At 45.5% G+C, this 22,737-nt stretch overlaps 1 protein-coding gene across 1 annotated transcript in view; it reads left to right on the top strand.

Annotated features, from left to right (window-relative positions):
- Positions 1-22,737, top strand: part of USH1C (USH1 protein network component harmonin) — a 697,039-nt gene that overhangs the window by 565,224 nt on the left and 109,078 nt on the right. The window contains exons 23-24 of the mRNA XM_086954146.1: positions 1,051-1,092; positions 9,783-9,836. Of these exons, the coding sequence (XP_086810272.1) occupies positions 1,051-1,092; positions 9,783-9,836 (96 nt within the window). The remainder of the gene's footprint in view (positions 1-1,050; positions 1,093-9,782; positions 9,837-22,737) is intronic.

Raw genomic sequence — 22,737 nt, 5'->3', positions numbered from 1 at the left:
AGAGATGTTCCATCATCATGATTATATTTATGTGAAGGCTGCTTGGTCTGAAGTTTCGAATTGTTCGATGTGTAATTGAACTGGGATCTTTCGGTGTCAGATGGTTTCGCTCTGTGACTGCATAGCTAGAAAATAAGGCACTTAAGAGTATTGACATGGATGCCCCCCTTTACCCTAGCCCATTTAACAAGTTGAGCAACAATGCTCTCTTGTCATAGTTTGTGATTCTTTGGAGTGAAATGATTGAAAAAATATTTCTCCTATCTGCCTATCCCTGCTGTAACATATAACTTGATGGTTGTTGGATTTCACTCTATTTTCTTAGCAGTGCTTTGGTACTCAGTGGAGTACAGTTCACAGTCCTGGTCTAACCCACTCAAAATATTGCCTTTTAAAAATATATGCCCTCACTATGAAGTTTACAACATCCAAGACTTATGTTGTTCTAACATCAATAGCGAGGAAAAAAAATCTGGCAAGCAGGCGATAACTGAGAGTCAAAAAGCAGATTTTAAATACATTCTCAAACAAGTCCCACTTATTATCATATTTCTCTTTGATGAAAGGATCACTGACTAGAACGTATGAGGTTTTGTCACCTTTTGCCAACTTCTCAACATCTCTTCTGCTCAGTTCTTAGACTTTCAAACCTGACAATTTCCACTTCTTTCTTGGAGATTGAGCAGATATCATCAGTCCATCAGCATGCTTGCAGGACTCAAGTTTGCTTCTGGCAGCCTTTTAAGTGACATTGATATCAAACTCAGCTGAAATTGAGAATGTAAATCTATTCAGTTGAATTAGATTCCCTTCGTCAATGTAAGTTGGTCAGAGTGTAGTGTAGTTTACAGACAAAGACCTTCTGTCCATAGCAGCCCCTCAGAAATCATCTGAGAAGTTCCACTGATTTGGATAAAGGATGCACATACCCTGTCTGCTTCTCTGCCTGTTTTCATTCCTCTCTGCATGTCTCTCCACCTCACATATTAATTATCACTAGATATATAACTCTAAAACAAACATTATTAAACACTATCTATTTCTTTACAGGGCTTTCAGAAATATGTGGAAGATTTTGACCCTTACAGTATGGTAAGTTACTGTGTAAAACACTGTATGTTTGGTATATTTTTTGTTACAGCGCTTTTTTATTTAATCCTAAGTGAGTGCCACATTGTGTGTGGCATTGTAGTTCATCTAATATACACAACAACAAGAAGAGAGGTAGGGAGAATGAGGAACACTCTTAGTCCCCTGTTATGCTTTTAAACAAGAAAAGAGTGACCAAAGGGCACACACAATACGAAAAACAAATGGAGCAGCCGGGGGAATGAAACTAACCCCACTCAGGTCAGTTTAGAAAACCATCACTCACCAACCTGGTTGCTGACATGCTTCATCATTGGGCTCCACTGGAGAGACCAAATGCCCCCCCAGTGTGCTTCGACGCCAGATCTACTGCGGAGCGGGTTTTGTGAAATAGACGTGAAGTGAATTAATTAGCAGTGATAGTGATGGTTAAAAATGTCTTATGTGTCTCAAAAAGTGTTTTAATGTTTGATCACTAGGACATAAATAAAAAATAGTGTAGGAAAATGGTCCAAATAAATTGTTTGGTTATTTCCAGAAGTTTAATCGTCAGTCAACATGTTTCTGCCTTGAAACGGTGTCAATTTACCAGGAATTCATCAGGACAAAAAGTGAACTAAACCCTGGCGGTATGGGCACTCCAAGGCCCACCCTAACCACGGGACGTGAAATGTAAAAACAGTGAGAAAGTGCATTAAGGGGGAGCGTACTCCTCCTCAGGGATTCCTTGATTAGGAAACCTCAAAAATAGTAATGATGCACCTGTGAAAGAAAAAAGGAGAAAGATATACATATACGAGACAGGACACATGGTTAAAATTGGTCTATGCTCATAGGTATATCTACAGTGCTCAACAGCTGCCGAAAATATCCATTTCCGTGGCTGGCTCGGAATCCCAGTGGCGTCTCTCCAGGGGCTTCGCACCTGGTCTCCGCAGATTCGTACCTGTCTCGGAGTCTGGCTCTTTTAGAATGATCACCCACGCTGCTGGTGAACTTCTCAGATCTCAGAGACGCACTGATGGTACATTGTCTGAAAGATTACCTTTACCATGACGTATAACTCTTTCCCTTTGCAGTGATACAATCCTTATGTAAGGAGGGGTCGTCCCCACGCAACCCTGCACCCAAGTGTTTTAGTTTAGTTCTTTCTCTTTTGATCGTTTGGGCTTACAAATGCTTCCGTTATCGAAGTATAGGGTGGCGGGAGGGGATAGGGTTGGGAGGTGGGACCGCTGTCTCAATTTTCAGTTGTTGAATTGTGTCACCACACCAGCGATTTCACTCAGCAGCAGAATTACCCCAAACATTGCCTACGAACTAGAAGGGTGCACATGCTTCCAAGGCCTGCACACAACAAAGATGGCTTTACACCCGGTGCCTGCTTTCCAGGCCCCACCTGACACCTTCTCCACCATGACAACCATTTGTAATGGCGGAGACTCACGCTGCATACTGTCATGGAATGTCAATGGCCTCCTGGACAGGGTTAAATGAACTGCAGTCCTATGATATGCCTAACGTCAAGCAGCGGATGTAGTATTACTCCAAGAAAAACACCTCATGGGCAATAACTGCCCCTTCCTAGTGCACTATGGCTATGAAAGAGTTTGGCACTTGGGGTTCACCCGATGTTCAAGGGGCGTGGCAATCCTCATGCGACACAGCCTTCCCTTTACTCTCACAATAGCCACTAACCTGCTCTCCATATACTCCCCTCCATCACTACTTACTTTAACCTTAAATCGCACCACAGACCTCATCGCCTCACTACCCCCAGGGCTGGCGGTAATTGGGGGTGACTTTAATGCAGTTATGCACTCCACAGGTTCCGTCTTGCGCACAAGATCCACCCATGGGCGACGCCTCACCAACTGGGCGATCACCCTCGCCATATGATGCCTGGCAAATCTGGAACCTTCAGACCGAACAATATACCCACACATCCGCTGCGCACCACACGCCTGGACAGATCGACCATATCTTCATGCCTCCACTAGATTGCCAGAAAGTCATACATATTACCATGCTCCCTAGAGGCATTTCTAACCACTCACCTGTATTCCTGAGGGTGGGGAACCCCCTAATACACTTTAGCAGATGTGGAGGATAAATGCCTGGTTCCTCCAGGACAAAGACCTTAAGAAAACCATAGGCGCTTTGTCTCCAGGTAAGCTGTTAATGACCTGGATAATGTCCTCTTTGGTGAATGGCATGTCTAAATATTTGTGATGGGCGTTACTTAACCAGACCAGTTCAATGGAGTCTAGGTAAGTCTGCAGCTCAGAGTGAGGGCTGTCCTGATTCACGGTATACAGGGATTCGTAGAATCGCCTCATTCGGTCTAGGGTGGCAGACTGCACACGTGCAGGACTAGAATCTTCTTTGAAGAGCCCGGTGATATAAGCGGAAGTACGTTGTTGTTTGAGTGTGCAGGCTAAGACTTTGCCTGGGCGATCACCCTCCCCCTACCTGCGGGCTCTGGCATGTTTCCCAAGGAAGTTTGTTTCGCGGAGTGCTTCGTCGTCATATTCTGAGATTTTGTCTCGAATAGTAGCGTGGTGCATCTGTAGACCCGTTTGAAAGTATAGTGTCTTAGTTTGTTTTATATCCTTCTCTATCCGTTCCAGGGTGGAGCGGATGGATTTCAGCACCCCTGATTGCTTGGCTATGCCTTACACCACGTATGACAGTTTTGAAGGTTTTCCATAGCATGGAAGGGGGATCTACAGAATTTACATTTATAGAGAAGTATTGCAGGAGTTCCTCATGGACCTCCTCCCTAAATACAGTTCCTCGCAGTGCATGCAGTGGGAATCGCCAACTAAATGCTCATAGCTTAATTAGTGGTACAGTCCAATTGAGTTGGACTGGAGCGTGATTGGACAGAGTGCGTAGTAAGTGTTAGACGCTAGTGGTCCAGGAGGCTATATCTTGTGTGACCAACCAGTAGTCCAGCCAGGACTAGGCGCTATGGCAAGATGAGATGCATGTGCCCTTGCGGGTGTCTGGGTGCCATGAACGCCAGATATCCATTAGGCCATAGTCCAGCATTATGGAATTGAGTACTTTGGTTGTTTTGGGATGTAGTTGCCTGAAAGTCCCTAAGCTAAGAGTCCTGCATGACAGCATTAAAATCGATCCCCCAAACACTTGTATCCTCACCAAGAAGGGTTATCTTGGACCATATGATTTCAAATAGGGCAGGATCATCAATGTTAGGGCCATAGATGTCCGTTGCAGTCATCGTGTTGTGTGCAGTGTAGCTTTTTGCAGCACGTATCGCCCTTCAGGGTCAACACACAAGTCATTCGTAGTTCAGCCGATATTGCATCGGGTGTAGTTAGAATACGTGGCTGAATGGATTTGGATGACCGGATTTTAGATTTGTGGAAAAATGGCGAAATAGTTGATTACAAGCGTATTTTGATATTCTGGTTCAAACTTGATTTGAGATAACATTTCTGTATATAATACATGAGGATAATATTCGAGCCCTGATGAAGTCATAGATGCAAGTTATATGTGCATGACGAAACACGTGTTGGCTGCAAAGACGTTCTTTGGATTACAACAAATTAAACTCCAGTTTGATATACCTATCTTCTTGGATACTTGATTTTGGTGTTCTACAAACGGATCAGAGTTACTTGGACGCTTTATGGGAATCGTTTGGACTGTATTGCACTTTAAATGGACTTGTCATTGTGTGATATAAATATATGTACTCTGAATTATTAATGACGAAAGGATCCTACCAGCCAGTACCTGGAATGAAAGGTGCTAGGGCCCACTGCCTACACACGTGGTCACAGATCTGTTCGTCTGGGCCTCCCAGCTCCACCACAGGCTTGTGTAGGGTAGTGTAGGATGGTCGTCACTCCACCTGGCCCAACCGCGGCAGCCGCCAGCTCCCTTGCAGTCTCTTATGGAGAGTGCGCTGGCTCCTGCTGTGAGGTCCGCCGCAGCCACTTAAGTCCGGCAGGACCCCCCAGTTAAATGGCGCCCTCCTGGGCACGCCTCAGGGGCACACCGATGCTCAGAGCAGCCAGGGCCTCTGTCAGCTTCCGCACAGGCCGCAATGACTTCCAAGCAGCAGCACAGACCTTTGGCGCGCTCCTCAGGACTGTGCAGCTATGCCGATCCACCCGGTGCCTCTTCCTCATGGGTGCGCACGGAATGCGAGGGTTCTCCACCAAGGGGCAGACGCAGCGGACAATGCTGTGGCCAGCTGGAATGGGAGGCCACGCTATGGACACCGCAGCCCGGGTACTTCTTGGCCACGAGATCACTCCGCTATGCGATGGTGGTAGCAGCAGTTCTGTTTTGCCATTCCGCCCAAAAGAGGCAATGGCATGCTCCACTTATTGCGCAGGATCGAACACAGCAAGGCAGGATGTGCAGGCACCTCGTTGTCTCGAGGATGATGCAGGATAATGGGCCCGGCTGTCATAGCCCTTTTAGAAGGCGGTCATCTTGCTGCTCAGCCAAGCCATGCCCCACAGTTCAGTTCTATTTACTCTGTCCTGCTTAGCTAACAATCACCAAAAAGAAATATTCCAGATTGTAGCTTTGTTTGATGATGTCTTCAGGGGGTTGAGATGTATTGTGACATCATTCAGTGGATGCCCCTTTTAAATGTATTAGAGTGGTGTTAAACAAATAGTGTGTGAAGAAACAAGGAACCCCTGGGTAGTGATAGCTAAAGACTCCTAGGGCAGGGTAAATAAGGTATGTGTATAGAAACTTCCTAGGCAATCTGAGTAGCAGACTACAGATGATTGGACCAAGTAGGACTAGGAGTAGGCAAACAATAAAAGCAAAACATTAATAAAAATTAATCATGGTTTTAATTAACATATTAAAACCATGCAGCCCTGTGTTCTCTTCTGATAACAGGTAAGTAATTCAGAATTCTTGTTCGGCTAATTTTAGATGAATATTTAAAAGTTTCAAAACTCCACACTTAGAAGAAATTCTGAGTGAAACCAGTCAATGTTACCCTCTGGAAGAAAAGTAGGTTATCGGCTTTGGGGTAAGTTCTCAACTGGCAGAGTTAAGGTTCTGGGCATAGACTCAGGGGTCTCGAAGGGACAAGTAGGTACAATTTGTACACCCTCAGCGGCACAGGGACAGCCGGGTGTAGAGGCAGTTAGGCCCAATGTTATCCAATGAGAGGCAGGGGGCCTGTCGTTGGTGGCTGCTGGCTAGCAGGCCACACGGCTGTGGGAACTGGGCTCCTGGTCACTTGTTCAGGGAAAATGGGAAAGTGGATTAGGACAAAGGATGCACTGCCAGGGCCACTCGGGCGGCTGGGTGCAGGGTGCTTTTGAGCCGTCGGGTGCTCAATGTTAGTCAATGGAGATCTTGGAAGGTGAATAAAGGCTGCAAGCTCAGGGACAGAGACTCTTCAGGAGCGACCAACTCTTCGAGGGGTAAGTTGGGATCTTGGAGTATAGGTAGACACCCAGGAGTTGGGCACATGGGGCCGAGGGCTGCCAGGTACAGGGGTGTCTTTTGACATCGGGAAATCTTTCCCTCTGATGGTCATGGTTGGAGGGGTCTTCTTGTGAGAGTGCAGGTGTCCTCTGGGATGTCGAGGAGGGTCCTTGGGCACTGGATTTCAGGTCACAATTGCCGGGAGGATGTCCTTAGGGTCTTTGACCACTCGGGCACAGGCCGGGCTCGGCGGGTGCAGAGTGGGCTGGATTCACGGTTCCTGGTTGGCACCAGGGGTTTTGCTGTTTGAGCAGAACCACTGCTCATGGGAGTCCCAGTGTTTAAGAGGTTCAAGGAAGGCAGGTCCTCCGGGGTTTTCAAGGTAGGAGACGCCGGGACTTAGCAGGAGTAGGTTCAAGGATGAACAGGCCTGTATGGCTGGGACCAAGTCAGTTGGTGTCTTAGAAGCTGCACGGCAAGTCTTTTTTCTTCTTGATCTTCTTTCTTGTTTTCAAATCGGATCTGAGGAAGGAAGGTTCAGGGTGCCCCTAAATACTAAATTGAGGGGTGTTACAGGTAGGGCAAGGGCAGGGACCAATGGGTTCCTGTCCTGGGGTGAATACACCCTCTATCCTGCTCCTCTCCTGTGGGAGGGGAGCGGGAGCCTATCTCTGATTGGGCAGGACTCCCCATCCTCAAGATGGCGTTAGCCAAGAGATGTGCTTCACATTGCCTCACCCACCTGAGGGGTGGGATTGGCAGAGGCTGGCACATCCCCTTTCCTTCCTTCACTTTTCCCGCCAGTCTTCCCATCAGAGTGGGGGTCAGAACTGGTGGGGGCCAGTTGCTGAGTACAGCAAGTATCCTGGAGAAGCTCACAAAAGGTGGTATGCCTTTGAAGCTTCCCCTGCCCATCCTGGGGAAGGAGACCTAGCACCTCGCCCAGTACGTGCATTGTTGCAGGCCCTGGAGAGCGGATGGCTCTCTACCCAGGGGGCCAGCAACATGTCTGCTGTGTGGCAGCCTGGGCAGCCTCTCAGACAAGACGTGGATTGCAGGTTAGGTTCAGGGGGGAATTCTAAGTCGCCCTCTGTAGTGCATCTGGCATCAGTGTGGGTTTAATGTGCTGAGAAGTTTGATATCAAACTTCTCAGTCTTCAGTGTAGCCATCATGGTGCTGTGGACTTCGTAATGACAACCTCAAAGCGCCATATACTCTTAATGGCATCACTACACTTACAGTGCCCAGGGATGGCCCTGGGTACTGTAGGGGCACAGGGCTCATGCACCTGTGCCCACACCACTGGCATAGTGCACCCAGCTAGAGGGGTGACTGATGTATGACAGGGCAGTGTGTTTGTGGGCATGGCACACAGGGATGTGTGCCATGTCGACTCTTTGTTTAGTTCTGCACCAGGACACTCAGCCTGCAAAGGCAGTGTGTGGGTGTTAGGGTACAGGTCCACTAAGGGTGGCACAATAAGTGCTGCAGTCCTTAGAGGTCTTCTCTAGTCACAATGCCCTGGGAACCTAGTGTACCATTTACCATGGCTGACATGTGGCCAGAGATACCAATTGGGTTTAGGCTTTAGTACAGTTTTTAGGGAAGGAACACAGACCCTGGGTATCTGATTGGCAGGGACCCAGGGCACACCAAGGAAAAGTGCATCAGTTATCAGGCAAAAGGTGAGGGGGGGAGTACTGCAGCAGAAACCCAGTTCCTTACACCACTAAAGAGTTCTAAGAGTATCAATGTCTAAGCATACAACTTTTGCATATTAAGCTGGAAAGTATTCTTAGCTATTAATCAGCAGACATCAGAGAATAGGCTAAGCAGCATCCAATGTAGAGAGGTATAGTCTCAAACAAACTCTGAGATGAGTCTCAAGCAAATCAGAGTGAGAGAAAACCCCTTCTAAAAGAGAAGCTCACAGAAGCTTAAAAAAAAAGCTCTCCCTACTTCAGAAACACACAATGATATAACCCCACAATATTCTAGATGTCATTCTGTTTCTTTTCTTCGCTCACTGCGTAAACTCCTGGTAATTGGTTAACTCACCATCTTCTCACATCTGCACAATGAACTACAGACACACGCGCTTGAAAAGATAATTCATTCAGATTTTTCAGTTCAGACAGTTCTTCTCATGAATCATACTTTGTGTTACCTCCTCTCCTACCAATGAGAACCTCACTACCAGTTATCTAATACAAAACGAATGCCTATTCACTAGCTAATAGATGGCTTCTCGAACGTTACAGCACCTGTAACAAAAGAGAAAACATCTTGTGCAAATCAATTCAATATGAAAACAGGCCACAGTTTAAGCTACTGTTAATATGGCATGAGGAGTTAGGCTAACTTAAGTCAGTACTTTTGTGATTTTACTAGTAGGCTTATAACATCAAACTATGATTACCTATTACAAATTTTACGTTTATTATACATACTATTTGAAAGTTTACTTTTGCACATTTTTAATAAAAAGGAATTTTTATTTGCATATTGAATTCTCCCTCGCAATTTCTATGAAAAAGCTGAATTGAGAACTGCTGAAGACAAGGCAGTGCTTAATTTGAGGGGGTGGTTGCCAATGGGTGCCACAGGCACTAATTGTTTGGTACCCGCACTTATTTTACTGCATTAGACATTGACCCAAAGCATGAGAGGGAAAAACCCACAAAACAGAAAGACAGAGGTAGAGAAAGATAGAAAGACTGCCATCATAGAAGAAACATGAAACCTGCCAGAGTGAAAAAAGGACAGGGGTGTCTGATAGCGGATCAAAATGGCATGAGGGGGAGTTAAGACAACACAGCTTTGTTATTCGTTATAGAGCTGGCCGTGGGCTTCTGAGCAGAGCTTTGGGCACCAGTACTTAATCTTTTACAAATTAAACACTGAGACACCGGTATTTTCCAAATTCATATTGCCTGTAGAGTCAGTAAAAGGTGCAATAAAACATAGGTTACTTTCATATACACCATTTAAATTGCCTTGTTTTATTAGCTGTGGTTTAAAAATACAAAGAGATATCTTTGAATAACCACTCAGAATGCCAAAGAAATTATTGATATAACAAATTCCTTTATATAGGCTTACCGAAAATATTAATTTTATTATTGGGTTTTACTGAAGTACAATTGATATTCTATTTGTTGTGATTATTCTGAAAACTGTATTTATTGAAAGCATGCAAGTGTTTTCATCCTTTGTTTCTCCTTTTTGAACTTTTTGTTTGGTGTTCTTTTAGTTTACTCATGACCAGATCTCAGGGAAAGATGTCCGACTTCTACGAATCAAAAAGGTAAACATGTTTATTTTTGTATGTATTTATCCTTGTAACACTGTGTAGTTGCCACACTTTTTCCTTCTCAAAGTTGTAATATTTATATGACAGTTGTGCCAGATTTATTGTTCGGCGGACAGATTAATGGCGGTCATGGTGCCAGTTCTATACTCCTTTCACCTCACCAACATCCTGGTCAACAAAGTTTGAGTTGTCCACTGGCTCTGGGAACAACTCCTGTATATTGACAGAAAACAGTGTTGCAGCAGGTCCCCTCAATATTTTAAAAGGTTGACAGATGGTACAGGAAACCATGATGCCGTCTGGAAAATGCTTCAAATGTTCTCCTAGAGTGGGAGCTTGCTTTTGAAAAATATAAAACTAATGACCCCCCACACCCTGGGTGTTATCTTCTAAGGTGTGGGGGTTATAATTCTTTTTTTCCAATCTCTAACCACCAGATTTTTCCTTGTGACATACAGACAAAAAGTCTTTACACACTCAACCCTAATAGGGTGGATAGCTTAATGTCCTTTCTCTAGCAACCCCTACTCCATTGGGTCATTGATCTCCTGTTGGTTCCATCATAGGAATACTGATGGCTGGCAAACTCTAAATGAGACAGATGGACCCTCAGTTTGTCAGACAGGGTACTCCATCATATTTGTGACAGAGTAGCCTGTCCAGCAAACTCCAAATCAGTCCGTATATCAGAGACCTCAAACATACCTCCATTTTACCTGCTTGTTAAAATAGTTAGTTAACTTACATTTATAACTCCAGATCATCTTCCATGCTGATGTTTTGCCAAATCTGTCAATTTTTCCCAACACACAAGCAAGGCATTTGTGAAGCTGTGGGATTCATGGTGGCCTCACTGAATTGTTCTTCATGTGACTCTTTTCCTTGGTGTGGTGTTTCTTTGGTTAGGGTCAGTCTTTCTGCTACCACTAGGGGCGGGGTGTAGTAAATACCAGGGACAGTTTTGTGACTTTGCTATCTCATATTGACCTCATGCTTGCGCCCCGTTTTTTGTATGAGGGGGGTGTTCTGTCCCTAGCTTATTATCCTTCTCTGTCTTGTGTTTTTGGAGACACAAGCTTGTCTACATTCTATCCAGCTCCTTCTCGATAGGCCCCTCTTTGTCACAGCCCATCATTTTCTTTTTGACCTCTATATCAAATGTTCATGTCTTCTTTCCCGTAATCACTATTTTTAATTATAAGAGCAAATTGTGAGGCACTGTTAGGGATCAAGAGCTAATCCACCTGTGCAGGATTTGCTCCTATAAATTCACCAAATACCAAAAATTTCTCCATGAAAGCCCACTTAATAGCTTTAATGATCCTTATTTAAACTCCGGATAATGGGATTGAGAGGCTTTGAAAAAGGATTGCCTGTGTGTCTCTCTTCATGAGAGAAGACACTCCATAGCTTGCACATTCTGGAGAAGTTATTCTCTATCCTTTATCATCTCTTTGCAATGGGACCAATGTGAAAGAATATCACCTTAGCTGGAAGCTGTGATACAGGCATATAAAGAAGTCATTGAGAAATATATATTGCCTCTATGTCAGGGCACAACAAATCCATAATCTGATAGTAGGCTTTGAAAGAAACATATGCATTGTGCACATACTGCCTTAATGGGACAAAAAGAAGTATTTTTGTATGGGCCTATTTGATTCCCAACGTTCACAGAATCTGCTGCTAGGTCCTAAAGCCTTATATTGTAATGTGAGGTAGAAACACTAGCGAACAGATCTATAGTAATATGAGCAGTAAAGCAACTTTTGGCAATAACAAAACCAATTACACAAACAGCCTTATTACATGTTTGGCAGTCCGACCACATAATCACCACGGCTGCGATCTCTAGAAGACTGCAGCACCAGCGACCTTCGACTGCCATGTTACCTGTTTACCACAGTGCTTGTGGTGTGGCTACACAAATCTTGCTGCAGTGGTGATTACTTTTCCATGTGTATTTATGGTACAAAAAGGATGCCGCAAAGTTTGGTCGACCGATGATGCACCATGGATTCGCCCATGTCTCCTCTCGATTCTCGATACGTTTTTAGCCCAAAAGTTTTCATGTGCCAAGTTTTGGATTTTGGTTCTGGGCACCTTTAGCATTGCTTCCAAGGGCCAAGGACCAGGGAGGCACCACTTGGAGGGTTGGGACTCACTCAGGCGGGGTCCAGGTGACGGTTCAAGATAGTTGGAGCCTTCTCTATCCCTAGTCCCCGATCAGAAGGCCAGTCAACTAGGCCTTGGAGTCTCTCTGGAAGTCATAGGTTTGAGAAATGGAATAAGGCTCAAGCAGCAGGGTAGGCCTCTGAGAGTTCAGGGCAAGCTTCAGGCTACCGAGTAATCCTGAGAGAACACTACTATTTGTGAAGGGTCTGAGGGAATATTTAAAGACCTAGCGTGGATATACTCCCCCAATATATACTAAATACACTACAACAATATCCACCGGTCTATACAAACATGTGGGACCACACAAAGACTCAGAACTGTACCAATGAGTCTATATATCTCCAGTAGACTAATAAAGTAAGAATTATTTAATAGGACGGATTCCCATCACTCACCAATGGTGACGTGCTTCATCATCTGTGTCTCCTCCTAGGGTCACACTAGTGACACTAAGGGCTAATACCCTTTCAAAAGGAAAGGGGAGCTCACAGATGTTTTTTATCGCTATACAGATTGTAGTGATAGCGCTATGTTTGGACCTCATCACCCGAAATCACTCTGGGATAATTTACCTTTCGGTCAATTTCTTCGGGTGCGGAGAAATTGTTCCACTAAAGAGAGTTTTGAGAATCATGCCTCTACATTGTCCTCTTAATTACGTACAAGGAAGTACCACAAAAGACTTGTGCGTCATTCATTAAAATGGGCATTTAATAACAACAGGGAGGTTATGTTGGATCTCACTGGACCTAAACCTGACCTGTCTAGGCTTACATTTGTCACTACGTTTAGTACCATGTCCAACAGTATTCAAAAAAGTGTTCACAAACACTGGCGGATACTGAATATAGGCAACGGATGCATTCCACCACCCCTCTTTCCCTTCAAAAGGAGTTCTTACTTTCAAGATCATCTTGTACACACTAGATGTGGTCCCACATGTTTGTATAGACCCGTGGATATTGTTGTAGTGTATCTACAGAGTAATCCTTCCAGGTGAGCAAAGCAGTCTTATGAAGTACACAGCAAGCCACAGCAGCAGGCAGTCCTCTGAGAGTCCTTCCACAGGTCTAGAAATGAACTGAAGAGTGGGGTTGAGGAACCTATGTTTATACTTGGTGTCTTCTTTGAAGTAAGAGAAGTTTCTAGGGAATAATCTTTGAAGTGCTTGGAGTCCTTTGTATGAAGGCAAGGCACAGCCTATTAATTTGTAATTGAGGCTGAGTCCAGCTCCACTCCCCCATCCTGCCAGTCATGATCCATCTAGAAACACCTAAACCCTCTATTGTGCAGCTGTCTCAGAGGAATAAAGTCCAACTGCCAACTACACCCTTCATGAGACCCAGTAGCAGGCTGCAAGAACAAGATAATTAGGGAAGGAAAATGACAACTTTCTAAAAGTGGGATTTTCAAAATTGTAAATTAAAATCTAACTTTATAATTATAGATTGTTTTAAATTACACATTCTTAGCCATCTAACATATACTTCCTACCTTCTCCTAATCAAAGCTCCTTAGATGAGAGATGATGTTTGAAACACTGGTAAGTGTGATTGTTGCAGATCTAAATAGAGGTACAAGATAACAAAGATTTATGCTTTGCATTGCGGAGCTGCTGCTTGTGCCACTCTGAACGCATACACACTGGGTCTTAGACAGCCCGCTTAAACAAGTTATGCTCTCAGGCCAAAGAGATAACCTCTGGCCATCGAGTTATGCCATAATTTATTTAGGCGACAGGCTATGCTTCCAACACCACTTGCCCCATTTCAAATTAGATTTATTTGGTTTCTCCTCCCCTTTTAAAATAGTTTAAAAGAGTGAATCGCCGGCCAGCGTGCCGAGACTTTTAAGGAATGTAACAGGCAATGATTTCCCTGCGTTGAAGTGAAACTGATTTATCAATCTCCCCCACTTCCTGTATGGCTCCATTCATAGCTTGTGCTGTTTACACACTGGGGAGTCTGCATAACTTCGGCACATTTTACATTTCACTCACCTGCAGACATGTAACAGAATTTCTTTGCCCCATAAATCATTAATATTTTCCGTCTGGGGTGACATATTTGTGTATTTGATGCATGGGTGAGTTTTTCTTGACCTTGCACATGACTGACAGAACAAACGCGCCTTTGTCTTGTAAATCTTTTTACTATCCCCAAGTGATTCTCCCAGAGTTGATATAAGGGTGATTTTAAGAGCTTCGGATCCAGGTTCACGCCTCAGCGTCGGCTCAAAATCCTAGGATTCTTTGCAAATCACCTAGGCTCCCATGTGCACATGACGAGTGTCTCAATAATATTGGACTTGGCCCTTTTTGCAGAGTTATTCCCAAACTCTTCCTCCTATTTTTTCCTGACCTGTTGTTGTTGGTTTTAGGACTCTGACCACTTTACCACTGCTAATTAGTGCTATAGTGCATATGCTCTCTGTGTAAATTGCTATCCTGATTGGTTATCCATGATTGGCATATTTGATTTACCCGTAACCCCTAGTAAAATGCACTGAGTGTGCCAGTGCCAGTAAATCAAATGCTACTAGTGGGCCTGCAGCACTGATTGTGCCACCCACATGAGTAGCCCTTAAAAGGTAACTCAGACCTGCCACTGCAGTGTCTGTGTGCAGTTGTTAACTGCCATGTCGACTTGGTAAGTGCATCCACCTGCCAGGCCCTAACCTTTCCTTTTCTTGCATGTTAGTCACCCTTAAGGTAGGCCCTAGGTACCCCTGTGGGCAGGGTGCAGTGTATGTGACAGTTAGGACATGCCCTGATGTGTGTGGCATGTCCTGATAGTGAAATAATGTCAATTCTATTTTTCACTATTGAAAGGCTATCTTGCCCCATAGGACAGAATGAAAGTTTTCTTATAACATCTTATAAATATAAATTCCCATTGGAATAAGATGGAGAAATAAAGTGTAGTATGCCTCAGCTCAGAATGTTAAAATGCTTGCTTTTAGTGAGGGTGATTTTTGCATTCTGTGTTTGAAAATACCACTTTTAGAAAGTAGTTTTTTTCCAGCTTAGCCATCAACCTAGGATGTGTATTGGCTGTCTGTCTGTGGAATGACAGGGGCTGGAGATGTGCAGTGGCTCCAGAAAGTCTGGATGAGTCAGTGCTAGGCTGAATAGGCCTGGTCTGCATTTCGAGTGGTGGGAGGAGTAGCACCTGCACCTGAATAGGGCAGTGCCTGCCTTCCAAAATGAAGGCTCCACCCTCCTGTGGTGTGTCTGGAGCCAGGGCTCACACTAACAATGGATGTTGCTGTGCCCTTGCAAAGTGCCCCGCAGAACTGGTTTTGACTGGGCACAGGGCTCCTCTGCACAAAGAGAACAAATACATTTTGGGGTATAAGTATTAGACCTAAAACCTCTGAACTTTAGACTACTTCTGTTATCAAAAGGATCCTTTGACAAGGAAAGGAGCTGGAGAAACTGGGAAGTACATCTTCTGCAGTGTGTCTGGGGTTGGACTGCAGTTGCTGTTTCTGCCAAGGAAAGGAGAAGGACTTTGCTGTGTGCTGTGTCCCCTGCTTGATGAAAGTCTCAGAGGGCTTGAGTAGAGAGTGCCTCCTGTTGTAAATTCTCAGGAACACAAAGACCTCACCCCAGCTCCCCTGAACTTCCTTGCTGGGAATTCTGACCTGCCAAGATGTGCCTTTGACTGTGTGGGGTCTCTGGAGGTTGATTTTGCTGCTGGGAGCTGGAAAGCAACACAACAACAAGAAAATCAACGCATCACTCTTCTTGCAACAGTTTTCTGATGCAACGCTGTGGTGCAAGAAGAATTTCTCCACATCGCCGAGCAACTGCCCAAACTGATGCAGCACCTGTCGCCTGCTGCAAGAATCAACGCATCGAGGGATCACAACTGAAGAAATTTACTCAGTGCCGCTTGACGCTACCGCATCGCTTGCTGTCGCATCCCAGATTTCCACGCATCTTCCCTGTGTGGCAAGTTTTCCCCGATGCATCACCTGCGGATCGGAGTCGTCTGAGAATCAACGCATAGCTTCCCCCACAGACCGGAACCAACGCACCGCTACCCTGTGCCTAGCGAAACTGTCGCATCACATCCATGAAGGTCTCTGGAAACAACGCATCTCTTTGTTTATTGACGCTTCCCATCTCTGCGGCTGGTTGCCTTGGTGAATTTTGCCTCAACGACAGGTACTTTGCAAGAAATCACGCATCCATACTTTTCTATGGACTCAGTTGCTAAAACCTTTTGAAAGTCATTTTTCTTAATACTTGGATGTTTGATTTTTGTCGTTTTGGTTTTGTTGAGTTTAGATAAAGATACTTTATTTTTCCAAACTGGTGTGGTGTCCATTTGTGGTGTTATCACTGTATTACTGTGTGTTTTGAGTACAAATACCTTACACATTGCCTTTAGGATAGACCTGTCTGCTCGTGCCTAGCTACCCAGGGAGTGAGCAGGGGTTATCTAAAGGGGGTAGCCCCCATACCCTGACTAGAAGCAAGGGTCCCTATTTGGACAAAGGTACCTACCTCTGCCAACTAGAGACCCCCATTTCTAACATTGGTGGTCAGCGGTGAGGATTTGAACTTGTATTTTGTTCTCGGCCCACAGTGATTGGCGTACATCACAGGACTAGTGCAGACAGTTATGCAACCACATACTATTTTTTCCCTGTTTCCCATCAGAATATGGTGGTTGGAACTCTGGCTAGTTGTTGCACCTGTGGGGCCTTGTCAAAATGGAAATAAACTTTTTCCACCTGCACATCTACTTGATGAGGGAGCTAAAAGTATTTTGCAAGAGAAGGGGATACCTGTGAAAAGGAGATCCAAAAGGCAGGATCTTGAGGCAGCCCTTTATATCTCTGAAATACCACGCTGGGAGGCAACACTGTCAGATGACTCTGAAGAGGAATCTGAGGGGGAGAATCCCCAGCCAGAATATCCAGAGGGCAGTGTCCCTGAGAAGGGAACATTGTGAGAAAGGTTGGCTCGTGAGGAAAGTAATCAGAACCACGCTTGTGACTGGAAACCCTCATAGGTGATAAGGCACGCTATATAAATTTACAAAATAATAAATAAATTACTAAATACATTTTGGAGTCTGGATTTATGACCAAGTCTCCTCTGCAACTCTGAGACATTCTCTTGCCTTCCAATAGCATCCTCACTCGAGGCCACCCATGCGAAGAAACAATCCTTGAGCGCACAAAATTCAGTTACTTGCCGGATGCAAATGACGTGAAGACTGTGATTTTCACTTACTTCATTCAACTGGCTTTAACTATTTGAACAATTATTATCGACATCAGGGTAGTTCATCTGCCAAGTGGACACAGACAATTGCGCCAGATGGCTACGGTATGTGTCGCTAGGAGATCTGAGAATCAGATCTTAATGCCCTCACACACCTGTTAGGGTGTCATGCTTCATCATTGAGCGCTCCTCGTCTGGCCGGCGCTGCAACGTCTGACGGGCCTGGGGGCTTCTTTATCTGAGATATTTTTATCTGAAGACGCTGTAATGATGAATGCAGGTGAGGGATTTGCAGTGAGTTTAGTGAGTGAATGGTGACCTAAAATAGGCTCTGGTACCCACAAATAACTGATTTAATGAGAAAAGGGTACCATTACTAGGTGAAAACAGTTGTGCTATCTTGTGGTCCTTAGGTTCCAGGATATAGCTACTAGTCGAAAATGGTCACTAGTATCAAGAGGTCAACATGTTTCGTGCAGTGTGTGCCCAATCTTCGGGCCGCACTTCGTCAGAACCAAAACTCAGTTTGTCCCCTATTGGGGCTGAGGGTCCCTTCAATAGTTGAGGGGGACCTACTAGTATGTGCCGTTATCCCCTACTAGTGTTCCAGTCAGTGATTCCACCTCATTTGAGGTTGGGTAATGCATCTTAGGTGAATTGGAGGGTCCCGACCACATTGAGGGACACTTGATAGTTTTTTTTTATTTATTAGCTTTTTCATTGAGCATACAACATATTCGCAGGATATTCGTAGCAATTCTACATATGCCAAAATAGCATCATTTAGTTAACTTCAACAAAAAAAAGCCAAGGGTTACAGTGATTCCTATAGGTAGTAGAGCACCATGTCCAATATTAAGTACACAAGGCAGCCAACATTTGTAATATCGCCAGGTTTACACAGGTCATGATGTAATAGCAGCAATCAGGCACTATCCACATCCCCACCCACACAATCCATATTCACAATTCACTTTCAGAGTCTGCATCACTGCATGTTAATAAATATTCCCAAAGTGTGGCCCAAATGTCCCTGGGCTGGGACGAAGTTGGAAGTTCTTCTGCATATGTCTCTAATTGGTCCCTGCAATACACCATGTCTTTCAACCAGTTGTCCGCTTTGGGGCACCTTCTGCTGTCCCATGTAAATAGAGTGCTTCTCTTCGCCATAAGCAGGGCTACTTGCACAAAGCTGCCCACCACCCCTTTAAGCTGAGGAGCGTGTCCCAGAAGGCACAACACTGGGGCATTTTGCAATGTGAAGCCTGTCATGTCCTTTAGAGTGGATAATACCTTGTCCCAGTATTTGAAAACTGGCCTGCAGTGCCACGCTAAGTGTATGAACCCAGCTGGCTCAGTCCCGCATCGTTTACACCCTCCCGTGGCCCTGGGACCCATCCTCCATAACCTATGGGGAGTATGGTATGTTTGATGTAAAAGTTTTAGGTGTATGATTCGAAGATTACTATTGGAAGTTAATCGCCCTGTCACAGAGTATATGTGCGCCCACTCCTCCTCTGTGAGGGGGTGTCTAGCTCACTGTTCCACCGAAGTAGACTGGTATCAGTTCCGAGCGGCGTGTCTTTCTGGACAGCCTTGTATAATTTGGTGACTAGTTTTTTCTTCGTTGGGGCTGTAAGTACCATCTGTAGCGCTGCTAGTGTCTCTGGTTCCTCCGGAAAGCTAGTGTAATGATCCTTGACTGCCCGCCTCAACCTATAGCATGTGAACTGAAACAATGATGTAGGATTACAAATATAAGAGAGATCCTCCCCTGTAATGTATGTGCCCTCTGGAAACAAGTCAGTCAGGTGTGTAATACCCGCCTCTCTAAGAGCATGCACAGAACCCCTATCTTGAGCTACCGACAGTGCAGCATGTCCCTCAATAGGCAGTGCAGGAGCATATAAGGGAAGTTTTTGTACTCGCCGGCCAATCGCCTGCCAAGCCGCCGTTGTAACGTCGACCGTTTTGATCTCCCCCCGTGGAGTGTGTCTGCGTGTGTGCGTTATTATGCCACTCAGCGGTGTAGGGTATGCATCGCCTTCCTCCACCGCAACATGTGGAATGAATTTGTGCGGTTTGTACCAGTAATAGGCGTATTGAGCCTGACAGCAGAGATAGTATAAATATATGTCCGGAGCTTTGAACCCCCCTCTCTCGTAGGGCAATGCCAGCGTGTGCCAGCTTATTCTCGGTTGCTTGGTGCCCCACACTAGCCGTAAAAGCTGAGTTTGGACGGTTCGGAAAAAATGTTGTTGGTGGAACTGGGACATTGCAAAATAGGTATAAAAATTTAGGTAATATCACCATCTTTATTATGGAGATCCGATCTGCCAATGACAAAGGTAAGCTCAGCCATCTGTCCACTTGCGTGACTAGTGTTGCGTAAGCTGCGCCGTAATTTTCATTGATGACTACTCCTGGGTCTCTGTGCACCCATACCCCTAAGAATTTAACTGGGTCCGCGGACCAGACCAGCGGGTACTCAACCACCAGAGGCGTAGTTATCGTAGAGAGTGGGATGATGACGGACTTGTCCCAATTTATGTTGAGGCCAGAGTATAAGCTAAATTTAACATATTCTCCGAGGACAGGAGACAGATACTGGTTCGGCTCGCGGACATTTAGGACCATGTCGTCCGCCTACATGGAAATCCCCACCGGTCTATTGTTAAAGTTAAGGGCCGCAGCCCTGTGTATCTGTCAGATTTTACACGCCAGAGTTTCTATGACGATGGCCAATAAGAGTGGGGACAGCGGGCAGCCCTGTCGTGTACCTCGCTCTATGTCAAACTGCTCAGATGTGTCCCCTCCTACTCGAACTCTCGCTGATGGTTCAGTGTACAATAGCTTAATCCAGTGCATAAACATTGGGGGAAATCCCATTCTGCCCAGTATATGCAGCATGTACTGCCATTTTATTGAATCAAAAGCTTTTGCGGCGTCCAGTAATACTGCAACCGCTGGCAAGACTGGATTGAGGACGTGCAGCATGGTGAATATGGTGCGTAAATTGAGGGACGTAGATCTGTCAGGAATGAACCCAGCCTGATCCGGAAGGACCAGTAAAGGCATCAGAGGCTGTAGCTTTGTGGCCAGAATTTTTGCTAGTATCTTTGCATCTAGGTTATAAAGAGACAGAGGGCTATATGATTCACACCTCTCAGGAGGTTTATCTTTCTTCAATAGAGTGATAATCATTGCTTGCCGCAAGGAGGGGGTAGACGGCCCGATTCGTACGCCTCTGCGTACATAGCCAGAAGATGTGATGCGAGGAGGTCAGCATGCGCCTAATAGAATTCCTCAGTGAGACCGTCCGGTCCAGGAGCTTTACCGCTTGGGAGTGACTTTATAGCTTCTATCCCGTCCTCAACGTCTAACGGGAGGCTAAGATATTTTCTGTGCACGTCAGATAACCACGCACAGGCAATGTCATCCAAGTATGAATGCAGAGCCTGCACATCTGTTTCGCCGCTGAAGGTGTAAAGCCTTGCATAGAATTGATGAAATTGTTCCACTATATCCGTGGGGGCATAGTGTGTCTGTCCATTTACATCGACAATCCGCTCAACTGGGAGTTGAGCGGCTCTACATTGTAGTCAACCCGCTAACGTCCTACCCGGGCGGCCTCCCTCTCCATTCCGCCTGGAAATATGCCTTTTCGATATATATTTCACCTCCGTCTCTGCAAGAGTGTTGTATTCATCGATGTGTTCATGTATACTTGCTAACACACCTTTAGAGGGTGCGTTATCATATTGGGCATCGAGGTCCCCTAGCTTCTTCTCCAGCACGTGTAGTCTGCCCTGTATGTCTCTTAAAATTCCCGCAGATGTGCTTATACACGTGCCCCTTATCGTGACCTTGAAGGCTTCCCACAGAATCTCTTGGCTGTCCACCGTCCCCACATTTGTCTCAAAGTACTGTACAATAGCAGTTCTAAGTGTCTCAGCATATATCGGGTCTAGAAGTGCCTCTGCTCTGAACCGGCACGTAAAAGGTTTCTGAGGGTTTAAGGGAATGGTCAGTGTGAGCAGCACTTGATTGTGATCTGAAAATGTTCGTGGAAGATTGCAGACGTCCGTTACCCATTCATTTGCTCCTTCACTCAGCAGCCAGTAGTCTAATCTAGACCAGCTATTTGTCGCCGGCGTGATATGCGTGCCCACTAAAACCCCCACGTGTCTATGCCTCCAAGCATCTACCAATCCAAATTCTAGCATTCCATCCTTGACACAGGCAGCGACCTTGACCATCCTGGCTCCCTGTGGATTTGATTTATCCAGTGTGGGATTTAAGTGTGTGTTTAGGTCTCCCCCCCCCTATGATTGCCGTGTCAGGCCAGGTGCACAATGTCCTAAACATGTGCAAGTAGTCGGTCGTATCATCTACCACTGGCCCATAAAAACGGATTATTGTCACCAAAGTATTACCCAGCTTGTGGAGTACCATCGCCCAGTGGCCCTCTTGATCTGTACTAGAGTCCAGTTCCTTAAAAATCACTCCTCGCTGGATTAAAATGAGGACCCCCCTCGCATATGAGGAATATGAGGATGCTAGTCTGTAGGATGCCCACTTTCTGGCTACTTTATCCTCCGTCATCTTGGTCAGGTGGGTTTCCTGTAAAAGCGCTATTGTGACATTGTGTCGGTCCAGCTGCGCCAATACCTGCCTGATTTTCTGCGGCGTGTTTAGCCCTCGTACATTCCACGTGATAACCTTGTATGTGGCCCCTGTCATATGCGGTTTGTATGTGTAGTGTAGTACCTAGTGCTCAGTCTAGCATGTGAGTGCATCAATCCATTGCAACAGTACGTTGCATTACTGTTAAAATCATGTATCCTTGGCTTGTAACAAATGAAAACAACCCCCCCTCCCTCCTCCCACTTCAGCATACCCCAATTGCAGAAGACATACCCCCCGTAAACGCCCGTAACATCAACTGAAGTAAACATAATTCCCATTGGGGATCACCCATCGGGGGTCACGGCGGCTACAACCACTCCCAGAGGTTGTAGGGAGGGTAGCCATTGACACTTCGTAATTTCCACCAACCCTGCGGAACCCTGCAGCCGTATATCCTTGTGTTACATATCTTGCAATATTATTGCTATCACCTTTATGCAATCCCTGTCAGCATTTTACCACCACGCACTGCTTTCCTACATACAGCACAACCTTACACATCGGCAGTCCGATAGATCACCCTCTTACTGTTCATTCGTTAATGTCCGACGTGGGGGATGCGGTGGAGCATTGGCACTCGTGTCACAGTTGTCGTGTGTGCTCCATAGCATGTTTAGGACTCGTGAATATTTTGCCATTTTCCATTGTTCCAACCCGCAGACGTGCGGGGTACAGCATGGCATAGGGGATCTGTTCCTTTTGAAGCAGCTTCTTGACGTTTTGGAATTCTTTACGGGCTGCTTGGACAGTGGCTGTAAAATCCAGATAAAATGATAATGCATTTGCTTG

Source organism: Lissotriton vulgaris, chromosome 2_1 (assembly GCF_964263255.1).
Source record: "Lissotriton vulgaris chromosome 2_1, aLisVul1.2, whole genome shotgun sequence".
In the NCBI taxonomy this organism is placed as follows: Eukaryota; Metazoa; Chordata; class Amphibia; order Caudata; family Salamandridae; genus Lissotriton; species Lissotriton vulgaris.
Note: the sequence above shows the minus strand (reverse complement) of the source record. Positions and strands in the feature narration are given on the sequence as shown.